The sequence below is a fragment of the Chelonus insularis genome, unplaced genomic scaffold (genome assembly GCF_013357705.1).
Source record: "Chelonus insularis isolate UGA/USDA-ARS -01 unplaced genomic scaffold, ASM1335770v1 contig_208_pilon, whole genome shotgun sequence".
Taxonomy (NCBI): domain Eukaryota; kingdom Metazoa; phylum Arthropoda; class Insecta; order Hymenoptera; family Braconidae; genus Chelonus; species Chelonus insularis.
The window spans coordinates 49,917-71,146 of record NW_023276428.1 but is presented as its reverse complement, the minus strand read 5'-3'; the positions used below and the strand labels follow the sequence as shown (position 1 = coordinate 71,146).

Sequence of the window (21,230 nt, the reverse complement as noted above, 5' to 3'; positions counted from 1 at the left end):
GTTGTGACGTGTAATCTTCGTATTCCGTAGCATACAGTGTGGGTATCCGTCCGCCTATACGTTTGTTTGTTTATTTTTTTATGTTTTTCATATATCTACGTCTTTCACGTGCGTTTTTTTCTATCTCACACTCTCTACTTTTGTTCGCACATTCTTTCGCAACTGCTTTCATGACCACTCCCTTCACTTGCTTTCATCTCTTTCGCTTCTTGCATCCGTTTTCTCGCACTCGCGGCCATCTTCCATCTTCACCGACGCTCTCACGTTCTCGCTTTCGCTACCACTCTCTCATTCTCACCCCAATTTTTTCTTATTCTCCTCCACCTTTCACCATTAATTATTCACGTTTTACATATTTACAGACGTCCTTCTTGGCATCTTTCTTCTTTTGCAAGATTCACATACTCAACTTGACTTCTCAATTCTTTAAAACATAGGCAAGTTAAATATTGTATCACAATCGTTTCAGTCTGGTCGAAATCGAACATTTTCAACATTATTTTTTTCCATAACTGTATTAACTATACATATAGAGCGGAAGTAACAGGAACCCAATTGTGGGTTTTAAAAAATTAATCCTGTTTTTTTTAATTTTCTTTTAAAAATGTTATTCATCCCTTTAAACTATACCGATGGTTGCAAGTGATGCGTTACTTGGTAACATTTCATCAAAAACACGCATTTGATATTCACAACGCGGTTGCTATTATTAAAAAATTTCTTCTTAATAACGTCTAACAATCCAAAAGGAAAAAATATATAATAGTTAATATTAAAGATAAAGTGAAAAAACAAACCAGAAAACTTATCAACGACGAAATGCTAGTAAATGCACGATAATTGTCACGGGTAATGTTGTTGTAGTGGCTGGCACAGATGCGACGATGTATTAGAAGCTCCAGTTCCAATGGTTGGTGTAAAACAACGCTGAAATTTCAGCGGAATTCCTGCTTGCTAATAAGCTGCAGGATGGACGGTTAGTCACTGCGGTGGTAGAGCCGACGGCGGCTTAAATTCTCCAGTTACGGCAACTCCGTTGGTTTGACCAGGGAATTGAGATGATGACACTGGTGGTTGATGATTAAACGCAGGTGCGTAACACTGAGGGAAATATAACTCGGGCTTAACAACCGTTGGCGTGAGCCCACGAGGTACTGGTACTGGACCAAGTGCTGTTGGTGTTCCAGGTGTTTTTGCATCACCAGTTGAATTTCTACGTACTTTACTTGCATGTGGATTCATATGGTTGTCGATATGTTTCTTCACTTCTGGTTCAGTAGCAAAACGTCTACGACAGTTCGGCATGGGACAACAAAACGGCCGATCACCTTGATGTGTACGTGTATGTTGATCTAAGATTGCTTTTTGTCTAAAATCTTTGCCACATTGCTGGCACTTGTATGGTTTTTCCCCTGTGTGAATACGCAAGTGTTGATTAAGTATAGTTCTTTGTCGAAAATTTCGACCACAATAAACACAACCGTAAGGTTTTTCATTGGTGTGAATACGCAAGTGTTGCGTCAAATGTGATTGTTGTCTAAATCTTTTACCACATTCTGGACAAGGATATGGTCTTGATTCTATGTGTATACAGCCGTGTTGTAAAAGTGTACTTTTTTGTTTAAATTCTTTCTGACATATCGGACATCTTACATAAAGAGGCATGCCTGCTGATCTTCCGTGCTGTATTACATCGGGTAAACAACCTTTACCAGTATTTCCAGCACCATTAGCACCCTGTTGTTTTATGTACTGAAGAGCTCCAAAACTACCAGGACCACCAGCTCCAAAGACAGCGTGATTATTGCCCTTTGGATCTTTGAAATAAGCCGGATACTGGATAGAATTGCCGTCTGGTGATGGACTGAATGCACCTGATTGAGTATCAGTATCGCCAAACGTCGAAGCAACCTCTTCTTTGCCCTCTTCTGGAGGAAATGGTACGTCTTGTGGCCAAAGGGTTGGTGTCATACCATTTTTGAAGATCAAATGTGGACTCACATCTGAAATAAACAATAATCTATTTAAAATTGAAAGAATAATTAATTTATCAATGTAGGATAATGTTTTTAATATTTTTTTTTTCATTCGTGAAATTAGTTGCGAAGGTAAATATTTTTATCATTGAACGCAATTCAATTGGATAAGTATTTACAAGCAAAATGTATATGTATACATATGTAAGAATATTTTTGAATATAAAATGTATAGATAAGTGTGTATAAAAATTCTTAATATATATGTATACATATACAATAAAATCAGCGCGTTTTGGCCAGCAAAATCGATAATAATACTTGGGCAATTAAAAAACGTTCCTACCCATAACGATCGTCAGGAACCAAGTGCGAAAAAAGAAGTGAGAGATAAGCCGTTCCGCAATAAATACTACTACCCTCTTGTTCTTCGCGGAAACGGAAAACGTTCGACCTTGGGGCCGACCTCCGAGAAGGGAGACGACGATAGTGAAACAGAGGAATACGGGTCGAAAGGTAGTTGGCACATTATAGAGAGTGAAGGGATGATGCGTTCCCGGTGGTACTGCGAGTGAAATAGCAATGGTAATATGTAGCATAGTAATAGTAGTAATAGCGACCAGCAGCGATAGTAATAAGCGGTGGATGGGTCAGTGTGGTTGTGGCGGACGCCCTCTGGGAGTCTGGGGAGGCAGAGAGAAATGCTCGCCTTGGTGTGTGCGGACGTGCTGATTCAGGATCGCCTTCTGACGGAAGTGTTTTCCGCACTCCGGACATTGGTATGGCTTCTCACCCGAGTGGATGCGCAGATGCTGGTTGAGGATGGCGCGCTGCCGGAACGTGCGCTCGCAGTAAACGCAAGCGTATGGCTTCTCGTTCGCGTGAATTCGCAGGTGTTGCGTCAGATGCGACTGTTGCCTGAACCGCTTTCCGCACTCTGGACATCCGTACGGCCGACTGTCCGTATGGATCCTCTCGTGTTGAAGCAAAGTCGATTTTTGTTTAAAATCTTTTCCGCACGTTAAGCACTTGAACAATCTAAGATCACTGTTGGCACCCTTTGAGGACTTGCCATTCTGCTGGACAATGTCAGGTAAACCAGTTGCCATATTCGGTGCCCCGGGGCTCGCGTATTGATGTGCCTCTAGACTTGCACCACCATCACCTTGTCCCAAAGACGTCAGCATCACACCCGGTTGTTTCAGGTAGTGTAGCGCTGAAAATCCGCCTGGTGTAAGCATATGAGGAGGCACCGAAGGCGATGGGTGCGGTCGAGTTTCCTTGAAATAATGTTGCGGATATTGCTGAAGTTCACCTGCACCCGGAAAACAGTCATTTCGCTCTACTTCATGAGGTGTCAACTGTTGTTGTGGTGAATGCTCTTGTTGTGCTTGTTGTGGTTGCTGTTGCGGTTGTTGTTGCTGTTGTTGTTGTTGCTGTTGCTGCTGCTGTTGTTGTTGTTGCTGCTGCTGCTGTTGTTGCTGTTGCTGTTGTTGCTGCTGTACTTGTTGTTGAACTTGTTGCTGTTGCTGTTGTTGCTGTGCCGTCGATTGACCTGGTTGTATATCATCTTCAGGTGGTGTTAGTGCTTGAGGTTCAGGTGGTGCTGATGGATATGGCGACGGAACGGGAGATGCTAGTGAAGGCGGTGGTCCCGTTTCACCACCTTCAACTGGTGGACCGCAAGGCTGTTGTGGACTACCTGAAGATGATGATGTCTGTTGTTGTTGTTGCTGTTGTGCATATATTCCACCATCTTGGAGAGAACCGGGCCCCGGAGCCCATTGGCCCTGGGGTCTCTCCATGTTGTCCTTGTACAACACGTATGGCGCGCCAGTATCTGCAATTATTTTGAAGCAAAACACAAAAATTAAATTGACAATTATTATTACATAAATATTATAATGACAATGATGATAATGATGATGATTATTATTATTATTATATTAATAATAGTAATAAGCGAGTAATTAGTAAAAAATTATTTGTACAAAAAATAAAAGTTAATGAAATAATAAATAAATAATTTTAAATGAATCAACAGAGAAAATATCATAAATAAATAGTAAAAAATTAAATAGTAAAACGGAAGAAGGAAAATGCAAAGCAGGACAGGATTGTTAAAATTTCAGTGTATAAAAAATTATTCATAAATCGCGGACGGACTTTGTAAAACACCAAACTCAAGTAGACTACACTACATGAATTCATAAAGACGAACAAAAAGACACATATACATGTATTCTTCTATTTCTTTACTCATAACGTTGTTGTCACTCATCAACCTTGTAAAATAAATTTTTGAAAAATAAAAATTTAGGAAAAATAAATAGTGAAAAAAAAAAAATGAGTAAAATTGAGTAAGGTATTCGTCTAAAGTTTAATGTTTAAGTCGATGTTAAGTTTTTTCTTCCGTTTACAGATGTTTATTAATAAAATGTTTTTATTATTGCAAACGCGAAATTGACGTAGATAAGAAAGAGAAATGTAACCGGCGGGTATTCCCTCACGATACTTGAAGTAATGACGTTTGAACCGGTTCTTCATTAGTAAGTACCTGATATTCTACCAAATACATCGTGGCTGCTATTTCTAGGTATGTCTTCCATTTATCCCGATGAGTCGATGAACCACAGAGGATTATAATACATTGTTTCCTGCAATCACAACTCATCCACTATATTATAACACGAATGTCTTGTTTGCCGTATAAGTATCACATGTGGTAATATAAAATATAAAGGTAACCTTCTCGTGGCCTTTATGACCAACTGTACTCTAATCATAAGTACTTTCCGAGGCAGACGGACATAACACACAGTGTAGTTAAGCTACTCTCCAGACCGTAACACAACCGTTCCTTTCTCCAACCTCCCATTGACGCGTTTGAATGAAATGACAATCGATTGTTATTTTCATAGATCAATCTCAGTGGAAAAGGTATTTACAAGCTCAGCCTATTTAACTACTTTATTCGTGTATATGAACGAATTTATGCACAAAACATTGTACTAGCGACAAAGTTCAACGCACGTAATCTAACATCTTCTCTTTTTATCTACTGCTTTCATTCCTCTCTCCTTCTTTCTCTTTCTCTCTGTCTCTCATTTCTTGTATCTAAATATATAACTTAGAACGATGTATATTTTCGAATGCCACATGGCGAATTACTAAGAGCACTACTACTACAACGAAATACTGTGCCTCCGCACAAAGTTTTCTTTGTTGCACGAATGTACCACTCGTCTCATGTATAATCATTATTTAAATATGTATATAATGCGTTGATATTCTTTTTATTTAATTTTATTTTTATTTAATTAATTAATTAATTATATTTAATATTAATTTTTTACAGGTTATTATTTTAATTATATAATTTTATATATTAATACATATAAATGTGTATATATGTATATCAAAAAATTTGTATATGATGATTGCATGAATTTACATTGATTATAAATAAACACGCGTGTGATTTTGGTTGACCGATGACCCACTATCGTCACGAAAATTTCTCAAGACATAGGTCCGACAATGGTAAGTAATCAGTTAAATAGTTGAGCTTATAATAAAATCATTTAAATTTTCACAATTGTTCACAAACACTATCATGAAATATTATCACGTTAACAGTTAATGATCATGATGGCATGTGCACGACCACGTGGTCCTCCCGTCGACGGTAAAAAAAGCGCGGTTGTCTATTGACGAAACGGATTGCTACAAATAAAATTTATTAAAGGCACGCGGCGATACATATAACGTTCCATCAGTGCGGCAATATAGGCGCCTTATCGTCGCTACGATCTACGAGAATCGGCGACGGTGGCGTTAGTGTAAGACATTATAAGGGAAATGGTAATGGCGGGACAGTTCGAAACAACGCGTAATCAAATGACAGACAAACTTAATCGAAAATAACTAGTAAAGAAGAAGATATAAAAAGGAAAAAGGAAGAGGAAGAATGAAACTTTTCAATTGAGTAATGTATTGATGGGTGTAGGAAGTAATGTACAATTAGTGATTGAAAGAAGTGTTAATAATCAGTGATAATGTCAACAAAAAAGAGAAATAAAAAAAAATAGGAGTGCAAAAAAGACCGGATGTACCTGGTCACGAAAAATTGCATCACACCCACATATAGACACGCATACACAGTCACACGCGACAATGAATACTATCTTGTGATATACTCACCGGAATTGTAATATTCCTTAAAATAACGTGTCGCCGCGCGCTGGACGATCGAGTAATAGAGGTTGACATACGACGTTGACTGATTCTGTGCAGAGAGCGCCATTTACACCGTGTTTGATTCGCAACTGGTATCACGAGCCGAAAAAAATGTCTGGACGACGTTGCGTGCGACGTCTCACGCACGCGGGGTTGGATGGCAAATTGGGAGGAAGAGGCGGGAGGGTAAAAGGAGTCAAGGCGGGAGAGAGACGACGGTAACACGACGCGACGTCGACGACGATCACGACGACGACCACGACGGTCTCTCTTTCTTAAGTTCACGCAACGCGTCGCCTCGGCATGCCGTTTCAAAACTCACGACTTATCTCCGCTCTTTTGGTACCCGTGCCGGTAGACAAACTCGGTAGACTCGGCTGGCCCCCTGAGTACTTGCCAAGACCGAGACGCTCGTCGCGGCGTTGCCGCACTTCCGTCGCCGGCATTCAGTTAGAGTGGGGATATTTCTGGACTGGATTGGGTTTGGTACGTTGGACATGGGATGGAAGCACCGCGCCGCTGCTGCCACCGCCAACGGCTACGCTGCCACGCGAGCGTGAGTGAGATGACGACTAAGAATTTAAGAGAGAAAGAAACAGTTAGAGACGACTGTAGGATGAGGCTATAGCAGGAGGAAAAGAGGAGATGTAGGAGAAAGAAAGACGATGGAGAGGAGGAGCAGCAGGAGTGAGAGGAGAAAAATGGGCGAATGGATAGGGAGACGAAAAGTGATATGAGAGGGCAAAAGAAGGAGAAGCAAGTCGAACGAGTTGTGTTCGTCGGACCAGAGCAGAGTGGAAGGGATTCACACACCAAGTGATTGTATATAGGTATAAATGTATAAGGGTAAGAGAGGGACAATAGGAGAGGAATATTCGAATAGGAGGGAGGCATAGCGTCGCAGAAGGACCTGCAGCGGGGGACAGATGATGGTGTGGATGCTAGTGAGACACTTTACGGGGGATGAAGCGGTAGTCGAAGTGGTTTTAAGCGGGGAATACTGTGAGCTTACGACTCTGCGCGCTAGCAACATACGGTGGGGGATTTTGCGACGGTCGGGAGGGATTTCCCAGTCGCGATGTGCCCCCTCGATGCGCGCTGCGCTGATGCACCGCGACTCTACCCGATTCTACCTACGGAGTCACATGGTACGCTCGTGCCACGAGTACGAAGCCTCTCCCAAATCAATATCACTCGTTTAAAAAAAAAGAAGAGAACAGAAGAAGAAAAAAAATTGCTAGAAAGAACGTACCTGTAATTGTTGGAACCTACGACATGTCCAGAAAAATTTATAATGCATCTAATATGAGCCAAAAAACATTTTTTTTTTTACTGAATTACATTATTAACGTCAATTCACATTAATTATTATTTATTTATTGTATTATAGCATTTTCATCTTTCTTTTTACCAATCTTCTTTTTATATCTACTTTTATTTGATAGTATGTAAATTGTTGGTCCACGTATTTCCCGCCACTTTCTCAGACTAACTTCTATCCCCATCACTGTGTAGGATAAGAGAACGCACGCGGCTTACAGAGTAGCAGTCGTACTGAATATAATACACATGAACGAATCATTCTCATCATCACGCGTTCACATATAGTAGTATACGCACAAGCCGCCGGCTCTCGTCAACCAGGCCACCCCACATGCAATGCAAACTCTCTCTTTCTCTTTTTTTTACATAAATACATTGGCTATCTCACTTGTTTACACAAGTGATTTCATTTTTCTTCTCTCTCAACGAATTACTCTAAATGTGTGCGTGTATGTGTATAGACAAGTATACACGTTGCGTGAATGGTGCTGTTTGTTGCGACCTTGCGGCAAGGTGGAATATACTTTTTTCCATCACTCTAGTGCCCACAGATGCATCGAGATATTCTTCCATCTATGCAGACCACAGGCAAAATTCATTTTGAGACCTCTTTCATAAAATAAAAAATAAAAAAAATATTACATACATTTTTTTCGAGATTTATATGAATTTTATCTAGTGCATTGATAACCTTTCTATCATATTTTATTTATTTTTCTTTATTTATCATTAATATTTTTTTAATATTAAGATTGACGAATATCAAAAAGGAATATAATGGTTTCCAATTATCTCTTAATATGACCTAAATGATTTTAAAATAATACAATTGAGTATCAGAGATTGTTGCAGTTATAAACTGCTGTAACTACTGGTAAAACTAAAATGATATTCATTGTCTCATCATGATTTTGGAAAATGAATATTATATAAAGAACAATTATCAATGGAATATGAAAGATCTGCGAAACATTTTCAAAGTTGCGAAACTATTTTTGGATCGATTGTACGGAGATAATTATGTGTTATATCATTTGGAAAAAGAAATTTACAGCAAGTTAACCACCAGATTGGCAGTAAAGATATAGGAGACAATATGTAACCTTGACGAGTTTATTGGTGAGTGAACTTGGAGTCGAGTGTCGCCTAGACCTCTCAAGTAGTCGAGAGTAAACCGAAGCAGGAGTAGAAGAGCCGGAGGGTAGGAGGAGTCGATGCGCGATGAGTCGCAACGACCACTGCCCTAAATTCAAAACTTGACTTCTCTCAATCGTCGACTGAATCTTCTTGACTTATTTCAAAGTCTCTTTCAATATACAATAGTATCCAGCACCATCGCGATTACATTTCTCTATCTCATTCTTCCTATTATTCTCTCCTTTCTTCGCCAAGTTACTCTCACTCCCTCTCTCAAGGTCGACAGCCCAATGTAAACAAACATAAACAGTTTTATGCCTTTGAAAGTAGACTCATACAACAGAGAATTTTTTTGCCCAATATATAAGATATCGTACATCGAAGAGATGAGTTTAGAGCGCAGCTGCAAGTGCCGGGCACTGATAGGATGGACGCCTGCAACCGGGGTGTAATGGCCTAAACCTAAAATCGATACACTAGCGAAGAAAAACGTCGGCGGATGCCCCGGGAGATAAATGGCCGCTCATTGGAAACCCTTCTACCTCTTCCCCGTCGGATTCGAGCGCGAGACTCGCACCACGCCTCCCTCCCGCCAACCTATCCGGATCTGCCTGGACTAACGCTCTCACCCAAGTCCCGTCCGCGGCTTTACATAATTTTTTTGCTCTCTTTTCTCTACCAGTCCTGCCTTTTTTCGTTCAATTCGTTGGTCCAGGCAAACGTTCAGAGTAACGACGAGAGACTCGTTTATAGATAAAACTCAAAGTGTCAGAGGGAGAGCGAGAAAGAGAGAAAGAGCTCGGAGTTTAAGAGTGTTCAGTTTAAGTTAGAGACTTTTGGTCGTTTTATACATGAGATGTACACGACGACTGATCTATATTTATCTCGACAAATGCAATATTTGGCTACGTACATTCGTCCCATCACCGAGTTGAGCGACTCTCAGCTAAACCCCCATGAACGAAGGAAAGAGGTTGTTCTAAAGCAGGACAGTTGATGCCATGCAAAGAGTACGTGTATATGTATATATACTACTCTTAGTAAGCGCATTACAGGCGTGGTTCCTTGCCCTCTGTCGCGACGTATTTATATCTAACGAGCAGCAACGCGAACGAATGTGCATCGCACGGACTCGTTTGCCGGATCGACTGGACCGCGAAGTCAGAAGAAAAGGAAAGGAGGACAAGAGAGCAAAAGAGTAACAAAGATGAAAAGTTAAAAGGAAAGAGTAAGAGATGTTCCCGCTTTGCTTGTGAGTCTCGCGATCTTCGCCAGCATGCCGGACGCACCCTCGTGTGCTCTCGCTTCGCTCCGTTGAGCGTCTCCTTTTGCACTTTTTTACTTCACGTTTCCTCTTTGCCGCCGATAATTCATGAGCAATGACGCGCGATTCTTGGACTTTCTTTCATCCAAACTATCGCCATTATTTAACCATCATCTATCGCAAAAAAAAAATTACTTTATTACAACAATCACTTTTTCATTAACTTTATTTTTATTTATCGCTTTATTTACTCGATAAAACTTTGACCCAATTTTCAATTATCTGCGCTCGAATAAATAGAAAAATTACCATTGATATGTTGAATAAATAATGCTAACAATATTGTATGTATACGTTAAATTGTTAAACGTATAACATTTATCATCAATTTCTGTCACGAGATTGATTTAATTAAAATAGTTTGCCAAAATACCCCTGTTAAATGATACGATATTTTTGATCACACTTTCCCTTTTTTACTATCAGCGATCCAATGAATTAAGGGTGTAAATGACGGTGGCACACGTTGTGCTCTTTCGTGTGCTTTTCAATGTATTGCCAAATATCAAAAATGACACTTGTTGCGCCGTGTTAAAGTGGACCGAGTGATGATGGTGAACCAAGTGGTTCATGAAAATTGAATTTTCAACTGAATTCATGAGCTTTATATACACATACGTGTGTGTATATCAATTTTATATAACCCTTGCATATCTACCGAGTATCGCGATGACGATGATAAATTGAGTGGAATAAAATTGTGAAGCTTTAAAAAGAATGAAGTAAGAAAGAACAAAAAAAAAATTGAGGGATAAAAAAAAATGGAAAAAAGAAAGAAAAAAAAAGGATGAAGAAAAATAAAAAAAATAAAATAAAATGAGAAATAGGTATAGACGGAAGGAAAAAAAAGTCGAGTAATTCGGTCGATGCGCGGCGTTTTCGCGCGGGCTAAGTTCGTCGCCCTACGATTCATCCCACTCCGTCAGCGGGGAATGTACCCCGCTTCCCTCTGGCCACGAGGGAGCACTCACCCCCGCCTCCGTCGCTACCGTCGTCGTCGCAGCCGTCGCAACCGCCGTCTATGTTCTCCCTCTTTTCTCTTTTCTCTCTTCCTCGTTCATTCGGTCTCTCTACTTCGTCGTATTCTTGGCGTTTTGCGCGATGCAAGGTCAACAAACTTTATTCCGATAAAAAAAAATTGAATAAAAATAAATATAACAGGAATAGAATAAAAAAAAAGTTAAATAAAAGAAATGAAAACTTAGGATTGTGTTTGGAATTGTAACAGTGGTAAAGAAAAGAAAAGATTACATTTTAAAGGGGCACGATTACTCATTTATCTATTTTTTTCCATTTACTTTACAACAAACATCATCATTTATAAGTTTGAAAGACAAATTTACAAGTATTGAAAAATACTCATAATTTTTATTAAATTACAATTAAATCATCTTTATGTTTTAATACTTGACAAGTATTGGTAAGATATTTTTGCATTAAAATTAAAACTTTCTTTAACGTATATTTATACTGCTACTAGTGTATGTAAAAGAAACGTTGACATGTGCACTTTGAAGACTTTTGTGGGTCATTCTAAGTCTCAAGAATGGGTAGGCTAAAATTAATATAAGAGCTACGTCTGTTTCTGATGTTAAAAGTAAATGTTCACGAATTTAGTTGGTCAAAGGTTCTTCCCTTTTTTTCAACTTGTTTATATGTTGAAGCTATCACAGTATTTGTGTATAAATGATATATTAACCACTATCAGTCTAACTAATTTCCTTTTTTTTTTTCCTTCTTGTATGGTATAAAGTCGTTACTCCGATGTTTAATAATTATATTAAATGACTACGTATACATACATGTGTATTCGTACATGTGACATCTCGTCAACATATTTTTTCATTTTTTCAATAACTACACTTGAATTCTAAATTTTCTCTCAACGATGACGTATATCTTGAATCATTATCTCTTTCCTTTTTTCCTTATTCTACCACTTATAACGTCGTTCACAGGAGAAAAGAAAAAATGGTTGAGCACTGATCGGTAGCAGAAAAGATTAAAGCTGTATAGTTGCACGCAATATATTTAGTTGAATGTTATTAGAGTAGTAACGACTGCATTTGACGCCTTTAATCGTGGTTGAAAGAACGCAACTCGTTTGTCTGGACGGCCTTGACCACGGACACTGAAGAAAGAAGATGTGAATAATAGTGAAGAAAAAAATGTATGTTAGTGTTGTCATTATTTGAATTGAAATTATTAAATTTGTCCTATAAAATGATATCTGCTATCAGTCATATATTTTTTCCTTAATTTAAGAAAAAATTTAAAAGCATCATTTTGAATGACATTAAATTACGATGATATTTAAATCTGACTGACACAATAAAATAGAGTAAAGTTGATGGAAATAATAGTCAGAATATTCGTAGCTACTGATAGATGTAAATATAATTGTGGAACAGTATGTATGGTATTATTTTACCTGAAGCAAATGCAGAAAACTCAAGAGCGGAAATGAATGTTAGTAATTATGGAAAGCGTTGATTTGTTCACGTGTCTTGTAATGACGTCAAAATAACTACTTGTAGGCCTGATATTTGTAGGTGTGATTTTCTTCCAACTGGTTTACAGGACGTCTGTTCAAAGCCATGTTCTTATGAGAAGCGTTACGCGATCCAGGAACTCAATCGTCTTGATGTTCACGCCCTCTTCCGATCATTTGATTTTTATGTGCAAGTACAAAGTCATTAATCGCATAGGATCGCAAGTTGAGCTTATATACTATATATACTTGTAGCCAAGTGTTTGTGCGGCCATGCGTGAGCTCTAGGGCGCGAAAAAAATGGACTTATGATTTTTGAAGAGAATACAAACCGGTTCGTTCAACATATCACCGAGTCAACTCAAGGGATCCCTGCTGCTGCTGATGCTATTGCTGCTGAAACTCCTCCCGAGTAAGTTAACGGAAGCCGCAAAAGCAGTCAGGATTTTTACATTTTTTTTATTAGTTACTTTGGTTTTTTATCCATGCAAAGTTGATCATCCAAGCGCCGTTGCTGCATCAACCACATCTCGATGGATAAAATCCGATAAAAATGACAAAGCCGTTAGGTTAGGCGCGCCGCGCGAAACTCAGAAGCCTCTTTTATATTATAATATTCCCTTCTCTTTCTATCTTGTTTTTTCGTCTCACACTGATGATATTCAGTGCAAGAAATGGCTCCAGGTGCGTTCCTGATATAACTCTATCAATAGAACGATCAAATGATCGAGTTGAACATTTCGAGATTTACCATCAAGTATCTTGTTAGTCGTCTTTATTTTTTTTCTCTCATTTATACATCCTCATTCATTTTATTCTTTGATTCTCTATTAATTGCTGATTGACTGCAATTAATTGTTTATTAAAATATATACATACATATAGACTCTGTGAAAGCGTGCGTATGATTGTGGAAAGTTGGATAAACGATATCTTACACATCTTATGTCGTTATGATAAGTAGCAATCTAGCCTCACCAGCTTATGAACTAAATCTCTCGAGAAAGGCAAGAGCAACATTTCCTAACACTTGTTATAATTTAAAGCATACAAGGAAGTCAACTATTTTCAATATTAATAGCATACTTTTCATTGGATCGAGAATTAATGAAACCTATGAAGATTCTATCAAGTGCACCTGATTCAAGAACGGTTACACGAGAATGCGGTACATATAATATAATTATGCTCTAAAACTAGTCTCACTACATTTTTCAACTATTCATCCATTATATTTACACTTGTAAAATTCATCAAATAAATAATTTAAAATGGTCAAGATTCTCAAAAACTTTAACCAAGTGTATGCAAGAAAAGATATTCTTAGGAAAGTCATCATAGGGTGAGATGCAACAACTGTCTCCATTCGTCATGTACACGTCGACCTGCACCACAACTAAACTTATAGCGTCATGCGTGACAAGAAATTCACAAAAAAACCACATACATTATTGCTATGTGAGTTCATTTTAGCTTCTTTTTGTTGATTTATTCACACCCGAGATAAATTGAATAAAATCATTTCATTAAATTACTTTTAATTGATGTTATTTCTTTTGACAAAATGATTATTTAGTTAATTTCAAGTTTTGACAAATACAATGTATTCATTTAATTTCAATTAAATCATTATAAATAAAAAATAAATATTTATTGACTTTTAAAAGAGGAAAAAAAAATATTTCAGTGCATTGTAACTTTTAGTTTTAACAATTTGTCTATCTTCTGGGTGATGTCCATCTATTGTTCTAGTCACCCTATCACCTAAAAAGTCAATATTATTTCATCAATTGTTCAATTTAATTTTTTTAGTTACTTTTTAAAATTAACTTCTGAATTATTTACATTTTTTCAACGGTGATATTTACTTTTAGTTAATTTGTCATTAGATACATTATAAAATTTTCTTTTACACACGATACTACTTAACTTATAAGTAATAAGATGAGTATGAGCGAGACATTTAAAACCGTACCTAACGACGTGCTCATTTATTATAAAAAGATAAAGCATGATAAGAAATTAAAAATGAAATGCTTAAAGATGCGAAAAAAAAAATTCATTAAATTTTTAAAACTTAATTATTTTTGTATATAAAAAAAAATAAATACTCTATTTTATGCAATATTCATTTCATGATATTTATTTTTTTATCAAGATTTTATTTAGATACATGATTTATAATATAACGAGAAAATTTTTTAAAAAATGTCAAAGCGATAGATTTCATTTATCTTATTTTACAGATACTCAGATTATATTAATAATTATGCCAATTTGCAAATGCATTAGCATACTAAATTAAATTATGCTAAAGAGATATAAAGATTTATTTTTATCATTTATTTATTTTTTATAATGAATCAAAGATGACCTATAAAAAAAAAATGAAATAAAGCAACAAGAGGTGGATTTTAATAAAGAGTATGCTAATGTCAATCAGTTAAATAAAATAAATATCAAGTGTGAGTACAAATATCTAAACATTCTCACAAAAGGAAATGGAAATAAAATATATCATATTTAAATGATAAGAATAAAAATGCACCAGTGTAGGTCTAATTCGTCTTCAATAAATCGAAGGTGGAGTTCAACAGACGACATTACGACGCCTGTTGATCTAAAGAAATAAGTGGTGTAGTCACTCGTAAACTGTCAATTTTTTTTATTTCATGTTCTTTACTATTTTTCCTTTTTAGTTACTTTTTATTACACTCTCCGTACCTTGAAGAGGAACTTGAGAGATGGTACTTGAAGTCTAAAGGAGATCGTAATATCTTTCTCTTTGTCTGAATACTTGTGAGCGGATCATTTTACTGATATATATATATATATATGTGCTATTGATGTGTATATCACGATAAACTCGTAACTGCCATTGAATTACTTAAATAGTATTGCAAGTTGAATAAGCACATTCTCTGTATATTATTTTCAATGATTACTGTTGTGATAAAATATTTCAAATTACTATTATGTTAAAAAAAAATTATGCTACAATTATCGACAAAGTAGGATATTTCAATCTAGATACCATGAATGTTTTTACTGTGAATCAAACAACTGCATGGATGACCTATCAAATGTTGTACAACATGATATTGGTTTGATTCCACTTTACAATAATATTAAATATTCCTAAACTCTCGAATGATATTATTATCGATCATACTTTAGTATATTTTTGGAGTAAAAATTTACTTAAAAATATCAACATAATGTAAATTACACATATTTATGATTTACTTATATAGATAAATAGTAAAAAAAAATAAATAAAAAATAAATGAAAGAAAACTCATTAGAAGTCGGGTAAAGTTGCAGTAAAATAGAAGGAGCACATAGTCCAGTGCATTCGATTAGCACGTGATTTTACCGAAGTGAAAAAACGGGAGGCGAATCCGGAGAGCGGAAAGAGAAAGAGGGAGAGAAAGAGGAGCCTTGCCTCGGGTAGGTATTAGCATCGGGCGGGCGCAGCTGCCTGGGTACTCGCGATCGCGAATAGAAAAATCTATGCAGGTGTGGTAGCTTCGAAGGCGGAAGAGGGAAAGAGGGAGAATTGCTCGGTGCACGGGAGAGAAACTAGAGAGGGGCAGCACAAGTTGCGTAAAAAAGACGAGCGTCGGGGGGTGAGGGAGAAAGAGAGTCTAGTGGCAGTGAACGAAGGGGAGGAGACGAGGAAGGGCGTCGGCCGGCCTCGCCAAGCGCCACTCGGTCAAGCTCACTGCCATCATCCATCGCTTAGTGATGTTGACTTCTCTTTTTCCCTCTAACTCTTTCCTCTCTCACTCTTTCTCTCTTTATAGGAATATTCTATAGGCCGCACCTCACTGCCTAGCTTATAATACCAACGGAATAACAGCAGCTCATATGCCTGCAAATAATTTGCTCCGAATTGCTATTTCGCTATTTCTCATTCTCCGCTTGATTCATTACAAATTTTTCATTTTTCCTTTTTTTACAGCTCCCTTTTTTTTCATGAGAAAATCACAGCTAATCATTCGCGCACAAAATCGTGCTACTTTCTCATTCTCCTTCAGAATTCATTATCTACTATATTCCATTTTTTTCCCTTCATCTTATTGTATCTATTTAACTAATAAGAAGATTTACATTTAAATGTATTTATATTCAAATAAATGCAATCGTACAAATAATTGACAAGTAATTATCTGCAGTGTAGCGTAAATGTACCGTTTGTGGTCACAGCCGAATAAACTTTGGTATTTAAAATTCAATCAAATTTTTATCTTTAATTCTATTCAAATATTTTCATCAATTTACATCCTTTTTTTTTTTTTTATTCGTTTATATAATTATTTTATTCTATACGTGATTTTTAATACAAGTTTTGTTGGAAAATCAATGTGTTTTTATATATTTTTAATTGGATCTTTTTTGAATAACTTTTACAAAATACATTCAAATAAAAATTTCTATCACTTTAATAAATGCTATATACATCAATGAATGGTTTAAAATAAAATAAGATTCAATTATTTTATAATGAATCTTTGTTAATTTGATTAAGCTAAATGTTTAATTGTACATAGAGAAGTAAAATCTGGCGATTTGGATAAAGGCACTCGTCATCAGGCTAAAATAGAAATTGAAACAAATGATAACACGATGGCATTAAGCCAAACTATTTTTATTCACGTTGAGTTTTAATTATCCGATAGTGTGTCTTTGTTGCAGTTTGTTCTCTTGAAGAAGCGGAAATAAGTGCATACCATGATCGGATGATTTGGCGCGCTTTTCTCCGAGTAGTAGAATACTGAATCAAACTGGGGTATTTTACTAAAGTACTAGGGTCGACATAAAATTAGCAAACAAATAGCTTAATTCACACGTTCTCTTTGGATATGTAAATTTAATAACACCAATTTAGTGCGGGTGCTTGGCTTTTAGTGGTGATGATGTTGGCAGAGCCATCTACGCGTTCAATGGATGCAATGCATCGAGTAAAACACGCGTGTGTAACATTATTATCCATACGCAAGTATATCGTGTACACCTGTTGCCCCAAATCACAGTTGTACAACTTCCTCGTTCTTTCTTTTTTTTTCTCTCTCTCTCTCCCTCTCTCTAATGCATTTTTTAAATACTTTATAACGCCATTTACAATAATTGTTTTATTGGCTATTATTTGATGTGATTTTAATCAATTTTACTTTTATAAGATTTGAAAACAATACGTGAAGTTGAGGATTGAATAGAGTGTGTGTATATCTAGCATAGTATTATATACGAAACAGAGTTTGCCTTTACGACTACGGGACGCGGGGGTAGAGAGCTGTTAGTATCGAAAGTTTTGCAGTTTCGCGCGGGTAAACGCGTCATCCAAGGGACGGGTCAGGTAGTGAATCAGTACTAAAATGAATGAAGCGCAACAGGTCGACGCAATAGTTGCATGGAGTCAGCTTATGGCACATGGTTTGAGAGGGGGTTAAAAAGAGAAAGGGAGTGAGTGAGAAAAGTGATACAAGACTTTGAGAGAGTGAGCAAAGGGAAGAGAGTTTTGGGTCATAGCTTGGCAAACAGAATAGGTAAAACAAGAGGCGTAAACCAATTTCAAAGTTATACATACTAGCTATCGTGCTGTTAGCCTTCGCATGGAGAAACTATATATGTATATACTATGTCCCGTGTGAATTCTCAAGCCGTTTAGTATGTGATGTAGATACTACTTTTGGTTAACCTCTCATTTCCGTGTCATACAATACTTTTTAGCAATCTTTATTACATTTTAACTACTTTCTTATCATATAATATCAATATATTGATTTATAAAATATTTAATAAAACATTTAATTACCTGATTATTATAATTGTCTTGCATTGGGACTCCTCGTTACGCCTGATTAGTTATAACAAACTACACATTTTGTCTGCTCGCAGCTTCAGCCATACTGCTTTTTTATTTTCTCACTCGATGGTCAATCTCACGAATATCGCGAGATGGCTCTAGCAATCTTGATTCTTTTGATCCATTCGCTGGTTGTTCATCCATCTGTACAGCAAATTGTATGACTTTAATTATCTAAATAAAAAAATTATTTCCTTTTTTCTAATGATACAGTAGTACAAGTCAACGGAATTAGTAGTAACGGACGATAAGATCAGACATCAATAATGTCGAGTGGTTCAATGAAATCCATATTAAGGTATTTATACGGAACATTAGTAGGCTAAGGAAATGAGTGAATAATTGTTGACATAAAAAGAGAGAAAGAGGATGAGGACTGAACAGCAGTACCACAACCATCGAGAAGCAAACGAGGAGTAAAGTTTAGATGATTCTCGCGTGTTTTTCTCTTACTTGCTGTTGACTCTCACAGCATTCGCAGGAGCATGAAAGAGGGGAAAAAATGATGGTGAATTGGTTGGGAGTTGGCGAAAGGGGTGATGGAGGAAACACGACAAACGAGGGGAGTCACGAATAGAAGGTGCATGGATGAAACGCAACTTGGTTGCTTGGTGAAAGATAGTAGTGGGGGAGGAGGGGATGTTGCCTAGTCTCATGAGGGGACAAGAGAATTCCTATGCACCTCTTTCACCCTCTTCTTTCCCCTGCATTCGTTCGTTTTGCCCCAGAGTCGTTTCGATGCTTGTCGTTTCGTGGGCCTTCGAATCGACAGAGAGAAAGAGAAAGAAAAAGAGGGAGGTCACTGAGGTTGGAAGAGGTAAAAGAAAATAGAAAGAAAAATCCAGTAGCCAATGGGAGGTGAAGTCGATGAGGAGCGGGAAGATCCGACAACGCTGCACCCGAGTTTTTGTTTACCGCCCGCTCGAGAGCAAGAGAGGAGAGTACAAGAGAAGAGATCGGAGAAAAGTCAACGTGTATCTGTTCTTGCTGAGTGCAACTGCAGACTTCGATGACGCCAAGTCCTTTCCTCTAGTTGTACATATCTATATACACATGTATCACTGTATATACTATATATATATATTTTATGTACTTTTGTAGCATCTTCTTTACTTACTTCAGAATATCAAACACATATAACATATATTCCACTGGACTCGTCAAGTTTCTTCTTCAAGATCAATTCTTCTGTACTTCAACTTCTCCAAAGTTTCTTCAATCCGGGCAAATTGTATCTATCAAATATTTGCATTTCATATAATTACTCTTATTACATCAAAATAAGTGATAATTAATTAAGCATCAATATTTTTATTTTTAAAAATAACAAAAAATAAATTTAAAATGCATCTATGAAACCTGATGATTTTTTTTCATAAATTTCATGTTAAATAAAGAGCATTACAAAATAATTAAAAAAAAGGTGACAAGCTTTTATGGCGAATTAAATGAAGTATACTCTATGGAAAAATTACTTAATAGAGAAATTTATCATTCAGTTGAAAATATAAATAACACATTACAGTATACTAGTTTAAGAAATAATATCATCAATCAATAGAGTGTAAATGAATTACATAAAGGATAGATTAAAGTATAAATAGATAATTAATATATTGTAATAGACAGAACGAAAAAAAAAAGCAGAATCAATGAGCCATATGTTTATATAATGTATATAGAGACGATACAACCTAATAAATGGTCTTGGGGGATCGTTATTATTATGAGTTCTCGCTTCAACACATGATTGTGTGTCAAACTGGAAAACTTTCGGCCAGGTGGAATAATTTGAGATACAGATGAGTGGCTGGAAAAAGCTATAAGTTCCTTTGTTGTTACTATTGTATGTCACAATGATTATTTGAAAATAATATGTGTTGTATAATCGATGAATACTTTGTATTAACTTGAAGATTACATGTATGATGATAGCTTCATTTATCATCTAATAATATTCCAATAACTCAATTGATCTGTAGAAAGAAAAAAAACCGAATTATCTTACATGAAATGATTGTTTTTATGATAGAGTGGTTAGTAAAGATCAAAATAATCCAACAGAAAGTAAAATATGCAGCAGAAAGAAAAAAGAACAAGATAATAAGTGGAAAAAATAAGACACAATTGTAACACTGACATAAGGAAGTGTCAAGACAAGTTGAGGAGGTGTTGGAGGAGAACAAGTGAACGAGCTATGGAGGGCAAAAGAAAAAGGAGTGAAGGTGGAAAGAAAATAAGATGAGGAAGAAGAGTAGAGTAGGGCACTAGTGGGGTAAGCGACTACCGTTGGGTCCATTCAGACCAGTTGGCCGCTGTACGATGCGATTCTTACTTGGACGAAAGAAGCAAAAACAAGTTGAAGCGCCCCTGAATTCCATAACCGCACCCCGTTTTTATTCCTTTTTCTTCTCTAAGCATTTTCTTTCTTTTATCACACTTTCTTGCATTGTTCCAACAGAGTTCCTTCACTCTTTGGATATAACAACAAACTTGTCCTCTGCTATGCCCCTGACCCCATCTCTCAGGTTGCTTATAAAACCCATCTCACTTTCATTCCATCTTTTTGCCTATTGTCTTTCAGAAAAAGAACATTTCATAACAGAATTATTTTTCAATACAGATTTCATATTGTATGATTCATGGATTAAAAATTGTTTTTAATTGAATGATAATGATTGACATATATGTAGAGATTATAAGAATGAGGACGAGTGATTGAAGGATGTTAGAGAGTATCCTTGTGAAGAGTTAGACTTTGAGATGGTGCATTAGGACAAACGGGACAGGGTACCAGGCTGTATAACTGCTGAGGCGGGTGGTACAAGAGAGAAGGCGAATCAAGAGCACAGAGGGTGTGTGAAGGTAAAA

At 36.6% G+C, this 21,230-nt stretch overlaps 1 protein-coding gene across 8 annotated transcripts; it reads right to left on the bottom strand.

Moving 5' to 3' along the window:
• Positions 1-325: 325 nt before the first annotated feature.
• On the bottom strand, positions 326-19,586 carry LOC118064447 (myeloid zinc finger 1-like). Of its 8 annotated transcripts, none has more exons than XM_035079046.1 (4): positions 19,477-19,586; positions 18,309-18,503; positions 2,686-3,816; positions 326-2,003 (listed from the first exon to the last, which is right to left on the bottom strand). In XM_035079046.1, exons 3-4 carry the CDS (start codon positions 3,779-3,781, stop codon positions 982-984), a joined length of 2,118 nt encoding a protein of 705 aa, XP_034934937.1. In that variant the 5' UTR covers positions 3,782-3,816; positions 18,309-18,503; positions 19,477-19,586; the 3' UTR covers positions 326-981. The 8 variants fall into 8 exon arrangements, with proteins under 8 accessions (XP_034934937.1, XP_034934938.1, XP_034934935.1 ...); XM_035079047.1 differs by lacking the exon at positions 19,477-19,586 and adding an exon at positions 19,042-19,077; XM_035079044.1 differs by lacking the exons at positions 18,309-18,503; positions 19,477-19,586 and adding exons at positions 4,534-4,633; positions 6,180-6,980.
• Positions 19,587-21,230: the final 1,644 nt, after the last annotated feature.

Bases quoted from the DNA above. Each gene is read 5' to 3' on its own strand.
- LOC118064447 (XM_035079041.1), bottom strand. From the start codon at position 6,282: ATGGCGCTCTCTGCACAGAATCAGTCAACGTCGTATGTCAACCTCTAT. The intron at 3,817-6,179 runs GTGAGTATATCA...AAATAATTGCAG, and splicing joins TAAGGAATATTACAATTCCG to ATACTGGCGCGCCATACGTG. The intron at 2,004-2,685 runs GCGAGCATTTCT...TGTTTATTTCAG, and splicing joins GCACGTCCGCACACACCAAG to ATGTGAGTCCACATTTGATC.